This window comes from Antedon mediterranea, chromosome 1, assembly GCF_964355755.1.
Source record: "Antedon mediterranea chromosome 1, ecAntMedi1.1, whole genome shotgun sequence".
NCBI lineage: Eukaryota > Metazoa > Echinodermata > Crinoidea > Comatulida > Antedonidae > Antedon > Antedon mediterranea.
The window spans coordinates 40,578,772-40,603,077 of NC_092670.1; the positions used below are offsets into that span (position 1 = coordinate 40,578,772).

Genomic DNA, 24,306 nt, shown 5'->3' on the forward strand with positions numbered 1-24,306 from the left:
AATATTTATTTAGCCAAATTTTCGTTGCAAAGTTAAAACAGAGAGGGCGATGTTTCCTTTTTATGTACATGACAACGGCGACATGAACTCATGCAATTTCTTTCTTTTCATTTAAAAGTTATATTCTTTCCGAAACAGAAGTGGATTTCGCGTTTGTTTTTTTTTTTAAACTAAAAAATAATCATTTTTCGAACAGAGACCGATTCTTGAAAAGTCTTTTTTTCATCAATAAACAAACATAAGTCTCAACACAATGCTTTAAAAAGTTTATAATATTTTATTAAAATGCATAATTGTTTATTTTACTACTCTACTCAAGGTATAAAGTGAAGTGTATCTTTTATATAAATATATTGCACATCTTCTGATGAGAAAGAACAATTTACATGAAGAAATTTAACATGAAATATCGTAAAAATGAAAATATACTTTTTGAAACAAAAAACAAGGCATCATAATTTGTATTAATTGGTCAACAATTTCATGGGAAACTTTAGTTGGAAGAATGATGATTAAATACAAATAATGGATATATTTTTTAAAGTAATCTACAAATATATATTTTCATTTTATTTAGCTTTTCTCCTTGTGTCTACATTCCATTCACATTAGACTAACAGAATTTAAACATGATTTTTAGTATTTAATACCGATTAATTATAAAATGTTATGAAAATGATGGTATATTAATTATAAAATGATGGTATATTATATCTTTATTTGAATACCATTATTATATTCCTATAAATCTTTCACATTTGAACTGTTGGTTGATTAATAACATTTATGATTTCTGTATTTAATTTGTATTTGTCTTCTCAGATCCAATCAGATAAACTGTAAAAGAATAGAATATATCCAAAAATGTCAAGTAATGTAGCTTGGTGGATACCTGTTCTTGATTAATGTCAAGTAATGTAGCTTGGTGGATACCTGTTCTTGATTAATGTCAAGTAATGTAGCTTGGTGGATACCTGTTCTTGATTAATGTCAAGTAATGTAGCTTGGTGGATACCTGTTCTTGATTAATGTCAAGTAATGTAGCTTGGTGGATACCTGTTCTTGATTAATGTCAAGTAATGTAGCTTGGTGGATACCTGTTCTTGATTAATGTCAAGTAATGTAGCTTGGTGGATACCTGTTCTTGATTAATGTCAAGTAATGTAGCTTGGTGGATACCTGTTCTTGATTAATGTCAAGTAATGTAGCTTGGTGGATACCTGTTCTTGATTAATGTCAAGTAATGTAGCTTGGTGGATACCTGTTCTTGATTAATGTCAAGTAATGTAGCTTGGTGGATACCTGTTCTAAAATTCTGGTTCAACAGTGCGGACACTGTAAAACTTCCTTTATATGTCAGTTAAAAATCAAGCATAAATTGATTGTTGACTGTGATGACACTCAATGAGCCAAGGAAGTCCAAGCAGGTGCGGACAGGCCTTTCTTTCTGAAATGCCCTCTTCAAGCTAGAGAATGTGATGAATAGGAGTCGAGACATGCTCTTTTTTTACCATTTTGTGCAAAAACAGCTTGCGTACCTACTGTACTGTACTTAAAATATATACTTGCTGAATGGAGGCTGATTGGCATGTGTCTATTTCCTCTCAAACGTACCATACTTACTGTCTTATTTAAATACGGTGTCACCTCGCTCTACAGCTCCTTACTAACCCCATGCACGTATCTATTTGTATGGCTGGATAATTTTGATTGGTGTCCATTAAACACAGAGTATTTTTTATTTAAAACATCTTTGTCTTCTTGTAAATAACCGCTGCTACCAACTGAGTTTGTCGTCCACACTGAGTTCCTACTCTCATCTTCCAAACGGGAACTTAAGTTATTGTTGTAAGCCGACTTATCTTTGAGTGATTTAATACTTTTAGTTTTGATTCCCGCTTCTTGGCATTCAAAACAACTACATACATCACCACCAGAAGCCACACGTAGCCCTTTTGAGCAACCTATGAACGAGTTTGGCCTTAACACTCTTTCTGAAAGATCAGAAGAGCTGTTGTAATGTTTACCTCTACTGCTTATTACAGTGGAAAGGTCAGAGTTCATATTCTCTATTGGAACCTGCTGATTGAGAAGAACATTATGCACTTTGATTGAATCGCTTTTATCAGACACGTTTGTTGAAAGTTTTGTAGCGTTTTGTACTGCAGCAGGAGGACCTCTCAAAATACCAGGACCAGCATGCGTGTAAGACTGTCTTATTAAAACAGGACCGGCTGGCGGTACATCAAACTGCGGTTTGTCTACCAGTTTGAACGGCGTTTCGTCAGTTCGTATTTGGATTTCTCGTGTTAAAGCGACAAGACGTGCATATTCTTCTTCTTTTGTCAATCCTTTCATATTACCATTACTACTGGCAGTTAGTACATTCTCCATTCGCTTTAAAGAAAATATTTAACAGTTAACAGAAATACAGTGCAATTAGTGGTGCAAGGATATTACCATATGACGCAATATTTTTAGATTGAATTTTAGACTTTTTGGTAGGTTTTGGATACAAATAATGATTGAAGTACAATACAACGTCAACAAATATATAAAAATTGTAAAATTTAAGTGATTACATTACAAACACTAAAATTGTGAAAAAAAATAAAAACCAACAACCATTGTTTTAAATAACCAGACAGATAATCTTTTTTTAAGAGTGACCACCCAGATCCAGTACCCATGAATCCCCACTAATGATATTTATATCAATCAAGATATTATAATTAATCTACACCTTTGCAGAGCGTTCACCGATCCGTTCATCTGTAAACATCGGAATGCCACCATTGCTTCGTCCAATGTAGCGGTTCACAAATGCCGGATATTTTGGTTTTAAGAAGCCATTTGATGTTCTCACAGAATTTGAATTCTGTTTGGTTGACTAAAAAAAATGTTAAATAATATAAGTTCGTAAGTTTTAAACGACCAATCTGGTTAAAAATGTGGTTTATTTAAGTGATACATTAAAAAATTATATTTGTGAAATCAAATGTAAACATACAAGTGGATATTATAACAATGTACAATTAAAGCCTCAAAAGATTTGTTAATTTAATTTTGTTAATAAAATATTGTTGGTTAAATTTACCATTTTTTGTCTTATAAGCAAACTTTGTTTGTTTTATCTTTATACTGGGTGACCTCTTCAGTCAAAGACTGATCTCCCAGAGGGCCCAGTTGGTGATCAGTGGCTGTGATGTACTAATACACTGGGGTAACCCCCTACTCGTCTCGAAAGATGTACTATGTTCTTTAAAGTGCACACGAGCTAGTTGTGTACACTGGACCTACGGTTTATAGTCCTTATCCGAGAAGACTCGTTCTACCACCAGAGCCATGGAGTGAGTGAGCCTCGAACCCCTGCCGATGTTATGGCTACGTGATTACGGTTCCACTGTCTTAACCGCTCGGCCACTCACTTATCATCAAATAATCATATTATTTTTGGAAGGGGTTAAACAACAGTGATAGTGTACATTTAGTCATTTACAAAATATGTGAAAATGTTAACATTGTATTGAATTTCTAATTTACAACATAACAACATAATAATACATAAGAAACATAATACATAATACACAAGACTGATTTTAGTTGATTACATTATTGAAATCGTGAATGGTTATTTCCAGTCTGACTCCAATTAAAGAAATGTATTTGGAATTAAGAATCAAACTTTGTCAATGATTTTGCTTAGATAATTTATCAACATTTGTTTTTGTTTTAACTCTTGGATGCCCAAGTCCATTTCAGAACTAATTTTTTATAAATAAAGACTTACATTTTTCATTTAAGCACTTTTTAACTATCTAAAAGTCTGGTCTATAATTAGACTGAGCTTACTATATTTCAAAGAGGGGTGTTTAATTGGAGTCATACCAAGAGGGGTGTTTAATTGGAGTCGGACCAAGAGGGGTGTTTAATTGGAGTCGGACCAAGAGGGGTGTTTAATTGGAGTCGGACCTTACAATTTTAATCTGAAATGAATAAGGAATGTGTACAAATTAAGCCAATGGACACACATGCTGGTGAATCTGAAATGAAAAGTTTTGATTTAAAAATATACAGGTTTGATCTTCATTCAAGCACTAGATATCTTTATTGTATAGATTACTATGAAAAGTAATAATAATGGTATTGTAGTTAGTCAGCATGCTTAATATTCAAGGAGAATGGGTTCAATTCTGGTCTTCTGTCAGGAATTTCTGATGACAGAGTTCTTGTCAAAAAATCGATACTAAATTTTTAAAAATACATAAATATATATTTTGTATACTTCCATAAACATCTGGTAGAAGCAAGAAAAATGGATCATCATGCAATTATTTTTTTAATATAAAAATAATAAATTATATGAAGTCACAAATGTTTGCAACTAATTTGTTTTGAATAAGTTTATTTTTAATGCAAGCAATTAACAATGGACATGAATGAATTTTCAAGCAATACATTGTATGTTTATGTATACATGATGGAACTGAGAGTTTTCATAATGCTGCAAATGAACAAGTTAAAATTTACCCCAAAACAGTGAAATTGAGCAACTGGAGGACACCTAGTTATTTCGGAAACTTTCTGAAATATTAATATATCATAATAAAATGCTAAGATTAACTCAAGGATACATTTTTGCTGTGTACTCTGTAGTGAACAGTTATTAACTGTAACACATTTTAAACTGGAGATAAACAAAAAAAGAGATGCAATTTCATTTGCATTACATTGTTTAAGTAGGGCTGAGATGAGATGAATCAGTGTATCGCAGCAGAAATAATAAGTAAACCTTACTCTTTCTGAAAGATGCATTGTGAACAAGAGCTACAGTAGATGTGTACATTCTAAGTTTTTATCTGAAAAGATTTGTTCTTTTCTCAGAACTATGGCTAACAGAAGAGCCTTGAACCTGTGCCGATTTTATGAATGACATTTACGACATTGTGCAAGTACAAGTTTCTAAATCAGCTTTAGGACTGTTGCCAGCTAGCAATGCCACCTCGTTGTACTACTACTGGTACACTGCTGTTATACTAAATAGTTATCGTACTGTCCAGTTTGGGGGCGGAGGTGTGATTATACTTGAGGGCAGGCTTATACCGGGGTCAGTACGGTAAACTTAAAAGCTGCAATGAAATGGTAACAAACCGTTGCACCAGTAAATTAATGTGAAAACAAAGTAGTGAAAAGTGCAAAGTTCACTAGTATTAATACATTGTTAGAACTGCAACGCAAACAACTCATTTACGTGATAGTTGAAGTCCAATGCGTTCCTCCAATAACATGCGGTATCATCTTGTGCACCCCTTCTCATGTGGCATTCTTGCGGTATCATCATGTTTTGTGGTACAATCATTGTTACATAGTTTTTCTTCGGTTGAGTTTTATACACGGTATTTTGTCGTTTGCTGATATGGATTAACTTATGTGGAGGGAGTTGGGGGAGACTTTCATTGTTGTTTTCCGAGGATTCATTTTTGATTGAATCCTGAGTTCCGTTGAGGGCAGCAGAATCCTTATTGTTGAACCATTTCCTAAATGACTGCTGAGGCCCACAGATAGATTAATATTTTAAAGCAATTTATTAATCAGGAATACTAAAAGATTTTGAGCTCATAAGAGGAAAAAATACATTTATTTTTAAATCAATTCTAGTCATCATTAATTAAGCCTGTTTTTCACTAGGAAAATATAATAGCACGCATTTTAAGTAAATTGCCAAGGACTATTAAAAAAAAATTGTTTAATTCAGTCCCAAGACAAACCTACATGGCACAATTTTTTGCATAATAATAATAATAATAATAATAATAAAAATAATAATAATAATAATTTATACAGCGCACATATCCACTAAAGTACATCACAAATTGACATTTCAAATTCAGTTCGTGTGACATTCAACTAGTGGAAAACAAGCTATTAACGATGAAGAGGGAACACACTTTCAGAAATAATATAAATCATTACAACATGTACAGTAAATATTTGATTACATACAATTTGATATAAATTCAATATTTCATCAGGAATCATACCTTTTTCATCTTATGTTTTGAATTTCCAGATCTTGCTAGTGCTGGAAGCATCTGGAAAGAAGCAACATGTTTTCTTAAGTCTACACTAGCAAACAAAAAAATGTGCCGCTATTTGGAGAAGTTTTCCAGTATCAGCTGGTGTCCTTCTCCGGATCACGTGATTAAAAAGACTGTTATTTGGTTTGATTGGCTAAGTTCACAGCCTAACTCCTGCAAACTACAGGAGTCAACTGACTTTGCAAACTTTTTTTGTCGACTAATACAAATAATTTGTTCTTCAGATCATTAAACTGTGTTTGTTTACTTACAGGTACAGTTTTAGCTCTGTTTTTAGAGTGCTTTTTACTCTTTGATTTGGTCACTGTCTGCCCATCACCTGACAACTGTGATGCTGGCATTTCTGAGTCTGATCCGCTGTCACTATCACTTGTGCTACAACATTAAAATAATAAATAAAACAAATGTGCAACCTTTGTCATTCAGTAAAGAGATTGACAAAGTAAAGGAAGAATTCTCACACAATTGTTAATACGCTGTTAACAGTGTCTACTGCTGTCTATATATTTGAATTAGCTTACAATAAATGTAGCTCAGTTTCAATGAGATAATACAAATTTATGACTGTTATTCTGTGCAACCTATGCTAGTTGGACAAAAAAGTGTAATGTGCCCAAAATGGTAGGGATGAAATATGGGCATAATTGTTTGTCACTGTTAAAACAGAGCAGTCACAGTTTGATCATATTTGTATTTGACACAATTTTACAAACAATTAAACTTGAGAAACAAGAAACTAACTCAGATTCTGCAAATTCTTGTAAAGCATCCAAGTCTTGTAGAATGCCAACACATCCTTCAAATGTCTCTTCTGTTATCTGCAGTATCAATGCTTCCATGTCTTCTTTCTTTACAACATTCTGATTGCTGTCTTTGGCTTCACTTTCTTTTCCAATTTCTGGCTGCTCTTTACCACCTAAGCATAAAAATGATTATTACTAGATTATACCATATTTATAGGAATGATTGTTCAGATGCTTACAATACTTGTTGTGAGGTGCTTATAGAACATGTATTTCTATTTCCAGGGTGTTATTATAATGGGTAAGATATTTGCATTAGAAAATCAGAAAATAACAACATACAGATGCTCTTATTCGTTGGCCCTACTTAAAATGTGTTGTTTTTTAGAAGGCTTATTAGAAGCACAAATTTGAAGTCGCTTGTTGACTAAAAAAAAATTAATGAAGAGAAATTGTTTTTTATTGTTGATCCAATAGATCGAAAGTACTAACAATTGTTTTCACAAACATTCAATGTGCCTTCTCAATAATACTAGGATCCAAATTAAATATTAAGAACATTATAGTTTTTACTAATGTTACCTTTACAATAATTCATGAGTCGTACAGGCATCACACCCCGGCCCTCCAGTACTTGGTGTGTGATGTCTCTGGTCATCTCAAGGATCAATTCTGAATGCAAACTTAGGAACAATACGAGAATGAATATGTCAGATCAATTCTAATGTATATATATGGAGTATAAAACAAGAAGGCAAGAAATATCTTTTTTCATTGTTTTTATTTCTCAATCATTTCTTTATTTTTTGGTTTCATCTTTCATTTGGTTGTGGTTTAAGTGCATGAGATGATGTGCTATATTAACTAACTAACTATAAGTGATATATTGGAAATCAATTAATTTTCAAATGGTAGAGACAAGTAAGTCAGTGAGAAGAAGAATCTGCCCCAACCAAGATTAGAAATGACAAATAAATTGTCAAATCATTATGCGTACCTCTGATTGTTTTTAGCTGTGTGATACTGCAATATAACCTGTCCAAACTCACGACCCAACTCCTCAAAGTCTCTGATGTTAAAATGTCTTGATGAGGACATAGCAGTGTTCTTACTGCCGCAGAATGTCGCCTCTAGCGTGAAGCTGTTAACGATACCAAGCTGCCTCCACATCACTACACGCCCTGTAGACTCTTTGCATTTACGAACCTGGAACTTGCAGCCTCTGAACGTAAACTTATCTGGTGCCTAAACGAAGACATAATTTAATCCATTTCATTTAATACAAAAAAATAGAATTTCTATCAATTGAAACAAATTTATTTCTCCCTTATGTGATGAGGCTGTTTAATACATTATAAACGTTTAATATGACCAACGTCAATAACTAATTTTGGGTTTGACCTGAATAAAAATAAAAACACACATATAATATTCAACTCTATTTTTTAATGCTTTGAATGATTTTATTTTTTTTAAACACATTTTGTTTTGAAAAAACAAATATTGGTTACACACCTTTCGCGACATTAGCCATGGAAACAAACGAAGACAAAGAAAGTTGGCTGGGTCAGCTTGCGTTCCTTTAGAGTCGCATCCATAAATGAACACATTATGTTTGCGACTGTGACCATGTAAATCACAGTACACAAGTACCTAAACAAAATATAAATATGTGGTAAAATGCTGAATTATAAAAACAGAAAACATACAGTATCTATATGTTACTGTTATGACTTTGAAACAAAAGAAATTGAAGTTGAATGTATATATCGTAATTATTCGAATAAACGCCTCCCTCGAAATAAACGCCCCCTATCGAACATAATTTTGAATAAATACGACCATCGAAAGTGAAATAAATTATCAAATATTAAATTTAATAAAGCATGTTTTGCCTTGTTCCATTACATCTCTTAAATCTTCCTTTTAAAAAAACAATTCAATAAATGAGAACTTCCGTAACTATGAAAATAAAAAGAAAATTATCGTTTTGTACTACAATACAAATTTGATATGTAGCACCTACCTACTATCATACAACAAGCTTGATATGTAGCACCTACCTACTATCATACAACAAGCTTGATATGTAGCACCTACCTACTATCATACAACAAGCTTGATATGTAGCACCTACCTACTATCATACAACAAGCTTGATATGTAGCACCTACCTACTATCATACAACAAGCTTTCATAGTATAAATTTATCGTCATCAAATAACTCACCTCTCGTTGCCGCGAGAATGCTTCCAACATTTGTTTAGTGTGCCATATCGTTGGAAAAGATTCCTTACGAGGATTTCGATAATTTCGGTTAAGGTCTCTAGCTGCCAACGAACACCGATAATTCCCAACAATTACGCCATCCGGGTTTAACATTGGAACAATTTTGAATATAAAGTTTTTGCGCAATTCCTAGAAAAAGGAGTAAAAGAATGGTATAATAAGTGGTAGAATGGAATAGGTTCAAGATTTATACCTGTAGTCACAGGGTGCAGGGTTCATATCCTGTCATTAATCAGGCTCTGTCCACACTATCAAAAAAAGTGTTATGTGCCCAAATATGGTAGTGATAGGACATCATCATGTCCATACATTTTTTGTCACATAAAGTTTGATAGTGTAGACAAGACTTTAGATATGTATTCACTTTTTAAGGTGAGAAGCTAATTGATTCCAAAATACTGAATAGAGATTTTTTTTAAAGTATTTAAGCACATGTGGCCAAGGATTACCAATAGTAAATTAACCACTGTTCTATCAGATAGGTGGTAATCCCCTGATACAGGGACTATTTTGTGAATCAGTTCTTTGGGGAAATCTCCTATTTAACCTATGACATGGGTAACAGTGAAAATTAAAATTTATGTTTGCATGTGGTTCTACTTAAGTAGCGACACCTTATATGTGGTGTACATAACATGGTAAATAGTGAAATAAAACCACAAAACGTGAGTACACAATTGAAAGTACTGTAAGAATCAGGAGTCCATTAGAATGACACTTTTGGGAATGTCATTTCATCCTGTTTGAGAGAGGCTCAATTCCTACCTGAGCATCATGGTCTAGACTTGTGAGGAAGTCAATGACCCCTTTCATGATCCAACTGGAGTTAGTTTCTCCTGGATGTACTCTGGCCGTGATTACAACACCTTTCTTCTCTTTGTCTTCAACCTCTTCACCTGTATGAGAAACAATGGTTTCTTTTATTAAAAATGTTTACCTTTATCTTTATAAAAATAATTTTACTAAGGAATATAATTCAAGTAACACTGTGTGAGACAATAGCTGGTTTAACATATTATGGAAAATGACATTTTATTCTCAATAGTTAAAAATAATTATACAAAATTGAGTATAATATTTTAAGTATATGTAAATTTAGCAATAGAAAAAACAAGGAAGTTAAATTTTGAAATACTATAGATCTCTTTGATAAAATAAACACTACTGTACCATTAATTAACTGTAAAATATCTTTAAAAAATTAATCAATTATCCATTAGATGAAGAGATAGTTAAGAGGTATACAGCTATTTCCATTATATGATAGGAATTATTACCATTAGATGAGGAGATAGTTAAAAGGTAACAGCTATTTCCAGCTCTCGTCTCGCACATCACTTCTCGCTGTAAATAGCGCCCTCTAACTGGATCAGAAATGATTGAGTCGATGTGTTCTTTAAGATCAGTGAATGTAAAAGGGTAACAATGAGCTAAGTAGCAAGTGTCTTCCTCATGGTCAAATTCCTACAAGATGACAAATAATTAGTTAATTAATATTCCTATACTTTATATATATTATATATATTATATATAACTTTAAACACAGAGGGAGTAAAAGATAAAAAAGATGTCTTAATGTCTATAGCTCTGTCTACACGATCAAACTATAAAAAAATGTGATGTGCCCATATATGGATGATGATATAATATCACTACCATATTTAGGAATATCAATATTATTATTTGGGCACATCACACTTGTTTGATAACTAATTAGAAAAAAAACTAGTTTAATAGTGTAGACAGAGCTTTATCCTTCAACATAATTTTATTGAAACAAAAAAGATAGAACAAAAAAGTAGTGTAAAAAAGTGGTGTTACCATTTGCCACTCTAAAACATAGTAAGTCATATCGGGGTGTAGAAGTGGGTTCCTTGATGTGTAGTTGCGTCTGTAGCTTATATGATGTCCGCTGCGTTCCCATCCGATACTTTTCAATGTCGCTTTCTTTTCAGAGTATAATAAAGGACGCATACCTGTCAAGAAAATTTAATTTAAACATTTTTTTTTTAATTATTTAAAAATGTAATGACATAATTGTCTCAAAAACAATCACATGTGCTTCTTTTCAAGCAATTTAGTAGGTTTTATTGAATTGACACCTCATTAATATTGTAAACCAACTAGATCATTAATTTTAAAATGTGCCATGTTTAAAAAAAATCCTGTGGGCTTACTTTTGATGCAATAAAAAGATTGGGTAGTATTAAATGTCTATATATTCTCACACCCACTGACACAAACACAATAAAAATATAAAATCTATCAAACAAATAAAATAAAAACACAAGGCTAATAATTGTTCACTGATCAAGGTCAGTACTATGATAATGTTACATGATATTTATTTGTTTTTGTTGTAAACAAAAAAATTTGAATTGTCCCAGATAATATAACCCATCCTTTTATATCCTGCCATACTTCATTGACGTCATACACTACTGTGACGTGTGGCATGTATATTGTTTGTGTGATTTCTCATACTTGTACATACTACTGATACATTGTATACAAACAAATGTGAGCATGTTTATCATTTCCAGCTTAAGATGGCCGGCTTCTTTTAAAACAATTCCCACACCTGCACTTTCACGCCCTCCTTCAATCAACAATGTCATTCTATACCATATATTTTCATATTTATCTTTCTTAAAGCTCTAATAGATTATTTTAATAGCTTTGACTTTGACACCAAAGACAATGAAAGATTGTTTTTTTGTTGTTGGACTTTAATTTTACAATTACCAGGGCCCATGGTTCAAATTCTGCCAGTTCCAGGATTTTTCTGACAGCCAATATAGCGCCACTACTTAAACTCATATGAGACTCAGTTTTGAAAGCATGTTTTTTCTGACTGTAATTGGCGAGTTATGTGTTGTTGTTTGGTATGAGAAGTAGAAGTTATATATTTACAGTATATTGAATCTGAAATCTGAATCCTTTTGGTAACCACCCTCATTTCAGAGAGTGGTGTAGTTGTGGGAATCTATCACAACACTTATTGGTTTGTAAGCATGTGTAGACTTTTCTGCTTTGTTTGGTGTTGCCTAGTGTAATAAAAATTAATTCTGAATTACCATGGTTATAAAGACTGTCACGCTTGAGTAGGTTGATAATACTGAATTTATACGTTACTCCAGGAACCATGTGCTGAAGGCGAAAATAATACCACTGGGTGTGTCTGTTGGTGTACAGGTCAGTCTTTAATAGGAGTTCATATTCAAACTGACCTCTACAAGAAAAAAGATTTGATTTGATTTACTCATTATATTTAAATACAGGTAACAAAGAACATTAAAGTGATAAAACAAACAAAAAATAATGAATAATAAAATAGACAATGTCAACGTATTTTGAAAGTTTTAAATGTAAACGCCATCGTTTCAACAACCCTCTTTATGTCAATGGCTACCAGATGGACCATGTTTTGAGCATGATGTTAATGCCTTAGGCTACCAGATGGACCATGTTTTGAGCATGATGTTAATGCCTTAGGCTACCAGATGGACCATGTTTTGAGCATGATGTTAATGCCTTAGGCTACCAGATGGACCATGTTTTGAGCATGATGTTAATGCCTTAAAACTTATTTTCATGTCCTGTAATAGCATGTTTGTCAACTTACACTCGCTTTGCTTGACGCAAGTTGCCAGACTCAAACCGTGATTCAAATAGAAGACTAGAACAACAACCCTCAGGAACATCAAGAATGGCACTTGTCCGAGATGACCGCTCAGAATCGTAGACCATCAGTGACCCATCCCAAGGACGGAACCAGCGTGTGCGTTGATTGTGGACGGTTCTTGCTTTTTGGGGGACTGAAAATATCAAAAAGAAAATACATTCATCAACAAATCTATAAAATATAAAAAAGAAAATACATTCTTCAACAAATCTATAAAATATGAAAAAGAAAATACATCCATCAACAAATCTATAAAATATTTAAAGGAAATGTCCAAACCAAAGGTCAAACCACAGCCACCAGGATTTGTGGTTGTTTAAAAATATTTACTTTATGTAAAAAAAGATTTGATGTGCCCATATAAGGACATGATGTCATATCACTACCATATTTGTTCATACCACTACCATATTTAGGCACGCTACACCTTTTTTTGTCAAGTTTGATGTTTAGTTTGATAGTGTAGATAGAGATTAATCATACAATATTAAATCAATAAAAAAATACACACTAATAGTCTGAGGTATTCAATACACCTACCATTTAATTCTTCAGGCTCACTTGGTACCGTTCTCAAATGAGATGGTGTTTGAAAGATAAAACTAGGGTGACATAGAGGCCAAAAAGGACCACCTACAACGCCACGTCCTTTATCCCATACGGTGTACTGCCAGAAATCACGCCTTAGGAAGGGCGAGGATCCTGAAAGGGGCTCTAGGCTCTCTTTAGCCATAGATTGTTGCGATTGGTTGCCGCTTGCACTAGGCTTAGAAGAAGATTTTCCAGAGAGGCAAAGGTCCATCATTATATCCACATGTTTAATCTTTCAACACTAGTTTATATACAACGTCTAAGCACAATAATTAATTTAGGCTTTGCGATCAAAATGCGTACCAACAGTAGATTACAAACCAAGTCTAGGCCTAGGCACAATAATTAGGATATAATCACAAATGAGAGGTATCATAGCCTAAAGTTACAACTGAAGTGATTTGTCCATGCCGACACAGATATGTTTACATAGTAACAACTGATAATAGAGATGAACAGATAACAAATATTGACTAGGATGGCTGAGTGTGCACTTCTTGTTATCGTGTAATCCTAAAGCCCATTATCTTTCTTGCTAATTTTAAATCCTAGTCCGTTAAAATCTTTGATTTATTTTGAGTGTTTGCTTATACCTTGTAGGGTTTCTAAGTAAGTTGATAAGTAGTAGTTCTATGCCATGATAAACCTAAAATACAGAATGAAATTAAGTTTACCAATTAATCATGACAGAGCTTTATCGAACAAATTTTCAACCAAATAAAAACAAGAATATTTGGCCAAAGAATTCCTAAGCAAGCCACCCTAGATTATGTCAAGGCTCAGTAACTCTTCTGTCCGTGTTTCGCTCGGTTATTCTTGTGTTCCATTTGATGATTCTTCTGTCTGTGTTTCGCTCCGTTTCATAGATACACTTTTATCAATCACAATACAAATAATCCAAAGTATTGTAGTGTAACACAGAAAAGTCAAAGGTCATGATTAGCAACAGTGTATGAAATCAGTACATATCACTCCAACAGTACACTACAAATGATAACAAACCCAAAACAATAAATAAACCTGTGTAAATGTGTAAATTCCGATGTTAAACAATCGTAAAAGTATTATGTCAATATGAGAGGAATCTTCACACCTAGGTTATTACCGCTACAAGCAATTTTCTCGCAAGTACAAAAGGACGGTCGCACCTGCCATGTGAACACACCTTTTGTCAAACTGTATTATTTCCATGGTAACAGTTTGAAATGACATGTTTGCTCAATTCCTTTGTTTGTTTTTCCCTCAGGTTATTTGTCACGCTTTTATTTAAATCTTTTATTTTTCCAAAGGCCTTATATTATTTCACATAAATAAAACTAACAATTCTCAACATATCTATTAAATAGAGAGAATTGGACTAAAAAGAAATAAACAAAAACTTATTATTGCAATTACTGACCATATATACAGAAATACACAATACATTAAAACAAAATAAACAAAATAGAAAAGGATTATTAGATTGAAGAATAGAATTTTCACCTTCAGAGTAATTTTTGCATATGTAATGTTGTATGTGAAATTCTACTGTAGGGAATTATTGACCATAATAAGTTTATCCCACGCAACCTAACATTCTGTATCCACATATTTTTTAGTGTAATGAATTATGAAACTTTTGTATCTTTGACCAGACATAAATCATTTCTCTCTAGGGATTTATAAACTTAATATTTATATTTGTCTTCCCTTTTTAAAAATTCAAGTGTATTCTATTAGTTTATACCAAAGTGTTTGTTACCGTATTTGAACACAGAATCTAAACCACAATGGAAACCCCACAGACTGCCATTAAACTCAAATAGAAAACAAGAGCATCTAAACATAGCTTAAATTTCATACTCATTATACACTGACACAATCTAATTAACAACCTCATTGAAATCACCTAATAAACACACATTACTTAAACGCTATCAATTACAAACATGATCTTAGCTTCTGTGTCATTGTTAACTTAAGTACATTGGTTCATGGAGTTTAGGATTGGTTACACTTAAATAGCGCCCTCTTTTTAAGTTTCCTTCTAATTTTTGAACAATAAAGAAAAAATATATTTACAGTAACAAACTTTCTGAATATAATTTGTTTGTTTTCTTACAATTTTCAACCTGTCCCCAGCCAAGTTTAGTCAGTTTCTTAGCAAAAGGACCACAACATCTCCTAACCCCATTAAAGCATACTGACCTAAATAGGTTTATTTATGTAATAATTTAAAATAAACTATTTAATCTGATGTTTTTATGACAAAAATACAGTGTTTGAGATTCACAAATTTATGAATATTTATAGGATTTTGGCTACAGGATGTTAGTAATAAAGAAACAATTATGTATTGTATAATGCAACATGTTGCCAATTTGATGTACATATCACCTGCTATACCACTGTAGCATGTCGATACTTAATAGGCCTACCGGTAATTAATGTTTCTTAAGTTGCCTAGTGCCATTTTTTATGTGAATGATTAAAATGAGAAAATCTTTGAGTGGAAACATTTTATATATAAAAATTTACCAGGTTGAATACTGCTGTTGAATAAACAAACTAATAAATAATAATAAATCAAGAGCAAACATAATGTCTATGTATATTTTATAAAAAAATGACAATATATGGAAATAATTTTCCACTGATGAATGAATGAATGACACTAAACATTTATTTATTTTAAATGAAAGTGTATAATATATATACACTAGCAATGATGAACAGATGTTGCCGAAAGCTCTGCCAATTTTTCTGGCTGTTTTACTTAATGGTTTTGATTTGGCTTTTTGCTCAATATATTTTGTATCTCCATTGAGATCCAGCCAATGATACCCACAGCATTGTCATTTTTACAGTAAATTGCCTTTGGATTTACAATATAGTTGAAATATAACACCTTAAGAAAGTATAACAGAATGCATTGTATTTTGAATAAAGATTTAGTTTCTATCAAAATATTGCCCCTAACCAATACTAGAGATTGTTTTGGGGGTGGTAGTGTTGCTTAGCAACAGTGTTTTAGTTTGGTATAGGTGATTTAGCCCAATCTTTGATCAATTGCACTATGAAATCCATAATGTTCTCAAAATTTGATGAGCATTTATGGGTAATTTGCAAATGTTCCCTAAGTATAAATATTAATAAATCTATCTATACTAAGACCATCAAAGCACTTTATAAATAGACAAATGGTTGCGTGTGTGGGTAAGAGGTTAGATACACAGGCCTACTTCAGATTACTGCTTAATAGCATCTATTAATGTTCAACAGGCATAAGACGTACAAGTGTTATCATTTCTCTATCAAATTTATTGAAATTAATGACAGACTTTGCACACACATTACACGCCTGACGAAATTTGTACAGTACATGGGTGTCATCTTCTTGATTTCGGAAGGGGTCACACGACATCAAGGATGTTCTACGTACAGTATAGACTAGTATGTGAGAAATATTACTTTTATACCCTTACACTACATCACCTAGCAAAACATTATAAAAACACACAAGGGACTATGAAATAAAAATGCTGTTCGCAAATAACGTCATGCAATATGATTACAAAAAAAATGTGACAAATATGATGTTTTCCACAAACACTGACAATTGCGAAATGTGAACAGGAGTTTACTACAATTAAACCCTCTTCACAACTGATTTATGCTCCATGACGATAAGAGACAAAATGATGACATCAAAACAAAAATATTGAGATAACATTTCTATGAAAAAAGGAATTTATTATTAAACAACAATTCGTCAGAACAAGGAATTGGATGTGTGGTTCCAATAGAATAAGTTGTATTGTTAATTTTTTCTAAGAAAATCTCAAAACCGTAAACCAGAAATTGTTTTAATTATTGTTATTGAGGTAGAAAATCCAAAAGTTTTATTCAACCAAATCATTTTAATACTAAAATTCACAGTAAATTATGCGTTAAAGTCATTGGCATTTCAGAAAAGATTCACAATAAACAATTTTTAAAAAAAGATGAGATTTGTTATGGTTGTGTAGTCCAATAAAAATACGTTTTTTTTCATCCAAAAACAACCTTTACAATATTTTAGGCAACATAAGTGATTTTTTTTTTCCTTTTTGTAATTAAGATTAGTTAAGAGAGACGGCAATGTGGCTACAGTATCTGGCCTCTCTGGGAGACTCATCTGCAAACTTTCATTAAAAAAAATGTTGACATTTCACAGAAATCATCACCAAGCAATGTCCACCATATTATAGTATTAATATAATATCCTTAGATCCTTAATAGAGCATTTAAAGTGATTATTTATAAAGCCTACAACCCTATGATGAAATCCAATTAAGCTCCAAGTATTTGCAAAAGTGGGTCAAAATTGTCTAATGAAATTACACAGGTTTTGGAGAAAGTAGACAGAATACATACTGTACAGTACTATAAAGCTCTGTCTACACTCTCAAACTTTATGTGACAAAAAAATTGTATGTGCCCATGGACACGATGATGTCATATCACTACCATATTTAAGTCACAACAATTAGTCCATAAGGTTTTTTAGAATTCACTCCTTCAACCCATAGTAACAGAACTGGGTCATAATATTCTAATGAAATCGAACAGATTTTGGAGAGAATAAACAGAATTAGTCCATTAAGGTTTTTTTCAAAACATTCCACTCTTTCAACCCATAGTAACAAAACTGGGTCATACTTTCATAAGAATTTGATTTAGTCTCAACAAACCGTTAAGCCGACAACATGACGTAGGGCTAATCTAATGAAGCATACAAAGGGAAAATTTGACTTGGACACCTTCGTGTTTGGTAAACAAAAGAAAAAGGCAAATATGAATAGAAATAGTCTAAGTATAGCACCAAAAGCCAATGCATGCTGTGTATAAAACAGCTACAATTGCAAGAATGGGTTTATTTTCAATTCAAAAGGTTTTATCAAGAATGAACTACTGTATTATGTCAATAACTAAAAACTTAGTTTTCCACTCTGATAGAATTTAAATGTGTGATACTAGATTCCACAATTTGGCAGAGGAATGGTGGATGGGAAGGGCTTGTCAGGATTCAGAGAAGAAACTTTGTACGAGTCAAGGGGTCCTTACACTCTGACAATATGTGAACTTTTATGCTGTTTTAATGCTTGGTGATACAGTAATAATACTAAAGGGTAATAACCATTTCCAACCATTTTCTCAATCTGAGAAACGCAACACTAAGGCCCTGTTCAGACCCATGGCGTTAGACCGTTTTAGCGTACAACGTTACTATCAAGGTCACGTTACAAACCGCAGAGAAAAAAACGAGGTGTTCAGACCCATAGCGTACGATTATCGTTACAACGGAAGTACGTCATCCAGGTTGTTTCTAGTTGCATATTCATGTGCTCTTACCCACGTGTTTTCATCATTATTTCCACTGTATATAGGCCTAGATCTCAGCCCTAAAATTATGACAAAATGTGCCGTAAATAAAACATACCTCAGCATTTATTTAAGAAAAATATAGTAAAGCCAAATTTCTGTTTCTATTGTTTTTATTTTGTTTGTAGTAAAAAACATTTTCCCCAGGCTCTTGTGTTACGAAAATAAAGCAGGCCTCGTAATGCTAATGATGAAGAAAAAAATGATTGTGATTAGTCTATCCAGTCCAGTCAAAGATATATATTCTTTGGTCCAGTCGGTTGAAAATAACCCTTAACTTGCTAATAAAAGGGACACAGCTCCTCTTGTTTGTTTACTGATTTTTTTAGGAGTTAGGGGGTTTTCAGCATTAAACTTGTCCAGTCTAGTCTGCCTTGTATGAATGAGTGACTTGATGTCCCACGCTAGTTTTTAGCTTGAATGAAATGCGTGAATGGCTCTAGGCCTAGCTAGGCCTAAAAGCGGATGGGATCGTAGTCCCTATGTTTAAATACAAGGTGCATGTATTTATGTCATTTGTTAGAAAATATAATGGTAATCAGTTGATAGTAGTTTGTAGCCTTTGTAACAGTTGTATTTGTAGTGTAGTTAGGCCTTATTTATTCTGGCCTTTTTGTTATTGAAATCATGATCCATCTCACACATTGACGATACAAGATGTCAGCCTAGGTCAAACCTTGTTTCGCGTCATAACAGGAAACGTTCTGATTGGATACAACGTTGACTTAGAGTAGCGTCGTACGCTAAAACGGTACTATCAACCGTTTTCCACTACAACGCTACAACCGTTGTACGACGCGTTGTACGCTAATCCCCAACTGTTCAGACACACATTCTTTTAGCGTCGTACGCTAAAACGGTCTAACGCCATGGGTCTGAACAGGGCCTGAATCATCTTTGTCAAAGAAAAATTGACATAATTTTTTTTTGTTTTCAAATAAACCCATCCTTTTATCATAAATCATCTAAATCAAAATATTGGTTTGTAAGAATTATGTTTTGTAGTAAAACCACAAAACCACAATTTTCATTGAAATGGAAAAAAAAAAGAATATGAGGGACTTGCATGAATGCTTGTGTTAAATAAAAGTTTGCCATTTCATTAGAAAGCAGCTAACAAAATCACACACACTAAATATCATTTTAAACACTTAGGTCATTCACATTTGTACTTACCATTATTTGATAACAGTTCATAATTCTTGGGTAGCTCTAAAATGTGCTGTGGTTTAGGGACAACTGGGGTGTATTCAGGAGGCCAAAACGGTCCATCCTTAGTCATCAATACTCCATTAAAATTATCCTCTTTCAACAATTCTTTCATTTTATTGTTTTTCTTCTTGTGTTCCACATAACTTTTAAATCCTTTTTTGGTATAACTATGAATAGTTTCATTTTCTGAAGGAGTTTCTGTCGTTCCTGGCAAAGTTTTCATGTCTGTTGAAGATCTTGTTAATACAATTTTTGATAACGCCTCTGGCGATGATACAGGGGTGGAATTTGTCCAGTTCTGTTTTTTCAAATTAACAGATGTTTCGTTCATATTAATTTCTTCATCATCAGACGTTCTCTCTGATGAACGTAAAGCGGTGCTTGTGGCAAACCTACGGTATGGTTGCCGTTTCTTTTTGTTACGTTTCTTTGATTTTTGTGCTTTTAATTCTTCTACAGAAGTGACTGACTGTGATCTATAAAATTAAAAAAATGTAAGAAATTGAAACGGTATAATAATAAACCAAATAAATGTAAATAAAATAAATCTACAATTTTTTTTATTGTTTTTTTTTGTCATTGTACCATTGTAGAGTTTGTAAATAAATGTTTTGAAATTTATTTACAATAAAATGGATACAACGCAATTTGATTGAATTGAATGAACTTACCGATTAGCTAGTTGTACTTGATGTAAACGACGTACTTTAGCTTTTTCTCTGTTGCGTCTAATTCTCTCCAGCGGTGGCGTATCTAGCGCCTCACGAACACGTTGTGCTATTTCTTGTTCAATTCGTTCTTGAATCTCCATTCGCCATGTAAGAGGCTCTGACAAAATATAAAAGTACAGTTTTTTAAATATTCTTTAACTAATTGCTATGCAAAAATTAAATGTGAATTACAAACGATTTTAGTGTTAGGTTTTTTTTAGACTGCTAACAATTTTCAGTGTAAATTTGTATCATCATGCAAGACAGTAGCCAAAACATGTTATATTTTTCAGATACAAAATTAGAAAGAACAACTTTAGTGTTAGGCTTTTTTTTAAAGACTGCTGACATGCAAGCCAGTAGCCAGGATTGTCACAGGAGTGGTGGTTGTCTTTTTGATAAACTATTCATTCTTCATGATAACTCTTTAAACAGGAGGTTTAACAAAATTACGTTTGTAATCATATAATAATAATAATAATAAATAACATTTATAAAGCGCAAGAGACAAAGGTTTCAAAGCGCTGTGTTTTCCAAGATCAGTGCAAGTAGTAGCGTGCGATTATGCTTCTCTGAAGAGATGAGTTTTGAGTTTAGTTTTAAATGTGATAACAGATTTTGATGAGCGTATTTCGAGTGGTAGAGTGTTCCAGAGTTTTGGGGCTGCGACAGCGAAAGCACGATCACCGTAAAACCGAGTTCTGGAACGGGGTCCAGGTTTTAGAAGAAGTCTGCTGGATGAACAAAGCGAAGTGAATCACTTTTAAACAAAATTTGGTACTCATAAAATTCAGGTCATATTTCATCATATGGCAATATAATTACGTGCGTAGCGCATATAACGCATGCGTACGCGCGCTTCAAATTTTCAAAATTGTCAATTTATTTTCGATGAAATTAGAGTATGTTTCAGGCAATTTTAAGCGTTTAAAAAATTGCCATGAGTGCGCAGATTTTTGCACGCGCACTGCGCGTTATACGTTAATGCGCACTCTTTTTGTCCGATTTCTGTTGTACAACCTTTCTTTAATAATATCATATTTTATTCACTTTTCAACACGAAATTGCGTTATACGAGCATGTTAAAAGTGACAGGCTACGCACGTGTAAGTTAACAAAATGGTGAAAATATGCTAAATTTTAAAATTAATATAGATCGTCAGAATGCTCGGGAACACCTATTTTTTATTTCATTTTCTTGAAGTGTATGTATCTTTTGTATGATTTATTATTAAATTAAGGGAACAAAAGTTGATTAAATCATAATTAATTGCATATTAAATTGTTTTTAATTAATTTCGACAATCAAACAAATTATGACATTTTCTTGGGTCAAAATAACAAACTTAACATTAACTTTCTTCCTTCAAAAGTTCATATATTAAAGTTGAAAGTATATAATTTGACAGTGCATAATTTTTTTACATTTTTAGAGATGTCGTCATAGTAAAAAATTAGAATTCATTGCGGTATGTAATAATCTGTCTGCACCAAAGTGGTTACTGCATAGTAAATACACGGAGGAATTTTTCTACAACTTTTAGTCAGTTGTGTATGGCTCGGTGGTCTGGGCTCGTGTCTATGGCATTCAAGGTACCGAGATCGAGTCTCACCTTGGGGAAACGAAATAAGATTTTTTTTTATTATCCGTGTTGTTTGTTTCTTAGTGTATAGATTATACACATGATTTATAATGAAATCTAGATAAAAAGTAACTTATGTCTTTATTATTATGTAATATAATATATTATAACAAATGTGGTTTATGACATTATACGCAGAGGGATTTTTGATCGGATTGTGATACCGGCTATTGTATTCGCGTTAGCAAGGTCCTATCATATATTATAAATAATTAAAGATTCTGAGAAAATCATTCAATCAAAATATCTTTTAAAAATCAATTATCTTTATTTAAATCAATGCATATAACCTATAATTCGTCATACGGACGAATTAAATCTAGTTTCACTTTAGTTTTTGACCGGGATCAAACATTTGTATATAATTTTTTAATTTTTTTGGACTGAGATTGACTGATACTGTATACAAACATCTAAAGCAATTAAGTAATATACTTGACACAAGAATTTACAAAGTAATGATGTTGAAAGGCAAAATCAATTACAGTAAATCTATTACAATATGTTAGAGATTTAAAGGCTTTAACATCCAAACAATAAATATCAATTAAACATCATTTATCATCTATGTGCATTAGTTTATAAGTCCAAAATGTTAAGGGAATTTTGATGTTGATAAAACAAAACATCACACAATTATGTCAGCCAAAAAACAATATAAATGTCGTAATGTCTGTTTGTGTATAAATCATTCACTAAGCCCAACAGATTTTACTTTGATTTCTTCAATTTTGGCATGGAAACAAAAATTACAAAGTTCAACAGAAAATAAAACAAAATGCCGAGGATTTTCAATGGAAACCTAATCACTGTAGGTAGAGACATAGAAAGCTGTACATTATACTGTAATATGGTTAAAGTGGCACTATGCATATGACAAGTTCTATGTTAACCACTGTGTGCAAGTCCAGTAAAAACAATTGTAAAAAGGGAAAAAAAGTTGTTAAAATGATAAATAAAAATGATACATTGAAATAATCAGATGCATAGTACCTTTGTTCTTCATCACTTTATCTTGCTTAGCTGCTGATAATTTGGATATCTCGTCCAGCATTGATTTTCTTTCTCTTGTGAATATCCAACCATTACTGTGCTGCCTTCCTGCATCCCTGTCATCATGATTGCAACCATTAATGAGCTGCTTCCTTTCATCCCTGTCATTGTTATTGTGTACATTACTGCGTTGTGTCCCTTTACCATGGTCATCATTGTTGCGAATATTACTGTGCTGTTTCTCCTCATTGCAGTTTTCATGGCTAAAACCATTACTGCTCTGTGTCCCCTCATCTCTGTCATCATGACTGTAACCATTTTCCTCATCAGCATCAAGAGTGCTTGCAATCTCTAGCGCTGATGTGTCCATCGTACTTGTACACTCCATCAATCAACACACAAGTATGTTACATTGTGAGGAGCAACACTTAGTACAGCTTTGCCTTGCGTCATACATCACTAGTTTCTTTTATTGATTTCTTGAGGATGAAAGCGTAAAACCTAAATAATCCACAAAAATAACTTTTCTGAATATTCAAATTAATAATTGTTTATACGATTCAAGGCATAACATTTTAATTTACATTATTCAAAATTATCCCCAAGACGGGAAAAAACTAAAAATATTTATAAATTAATCATATTGACAAAAGAAAAAGATATGTATATATAGAATCAAGATGTATATATAGAATCAAGATGTATAAATAAGTTGCTATAATTCAAAAATTCCTTCAAATTAATTATATAGTAATGTTTTTATAACATATATTCATCAATTCATATAATCTAAAAATCTATAGCTACACTATCAAACTAGTATTTGACAAAAAAAGTGTGATATGACATCATCATGTCCATATATGGGCACATCACATTTTTGTCACATAAAGTTTGATAGTGTAGACAGAGCTTTAAAACAATAATGAACTAGAAAA

The 24,306-nt window shown here is 32.6% G+C and overlaps 1 protein-coding gene across 1 annotated transcript; it reads right to left on the minus strand.

Annotated features, from left to right (window-relative positions):
* Positions 1–316: 316 nt before the first annotated feature.
* Positions 317–23,863, minus strand: LOC140040104 (uncharacterized). Its single transcript, XM_072085788.1, has 17 exons — positions 23,369–23,863; positions 20,694–20,850; positions 19,987–20,498; positions 12,757–12,949; positions 12,209–12,363; positions 10,953–11,107; positions 10,409–10,595; positions 9,897–10,027; positions 9,072–9,260; positions 8,357–8,494; positions 7,839–8,086; positions 7,424–7,524; positions 6,840–7,014; positions 6,350–6,473; positions 6,042–6,092; positions 2,744–2,890; positions 317–2,397 (listed from the first exon to the last, which is right to left on the minus strand). Exons 1-17 carry the CDS (start codon positions 23,754–23,756, stop codon positions 1,654–1,656), a joined length of 3,795 nt encoding a protein of 1,264 aa, XP_071941889.1. The 5' UTR covers positions 23,757–23,863; the 3' UTR covers positions 317–1,653.
* Positions 23,864–24,306: the final 443 nt, after the last annotated feature.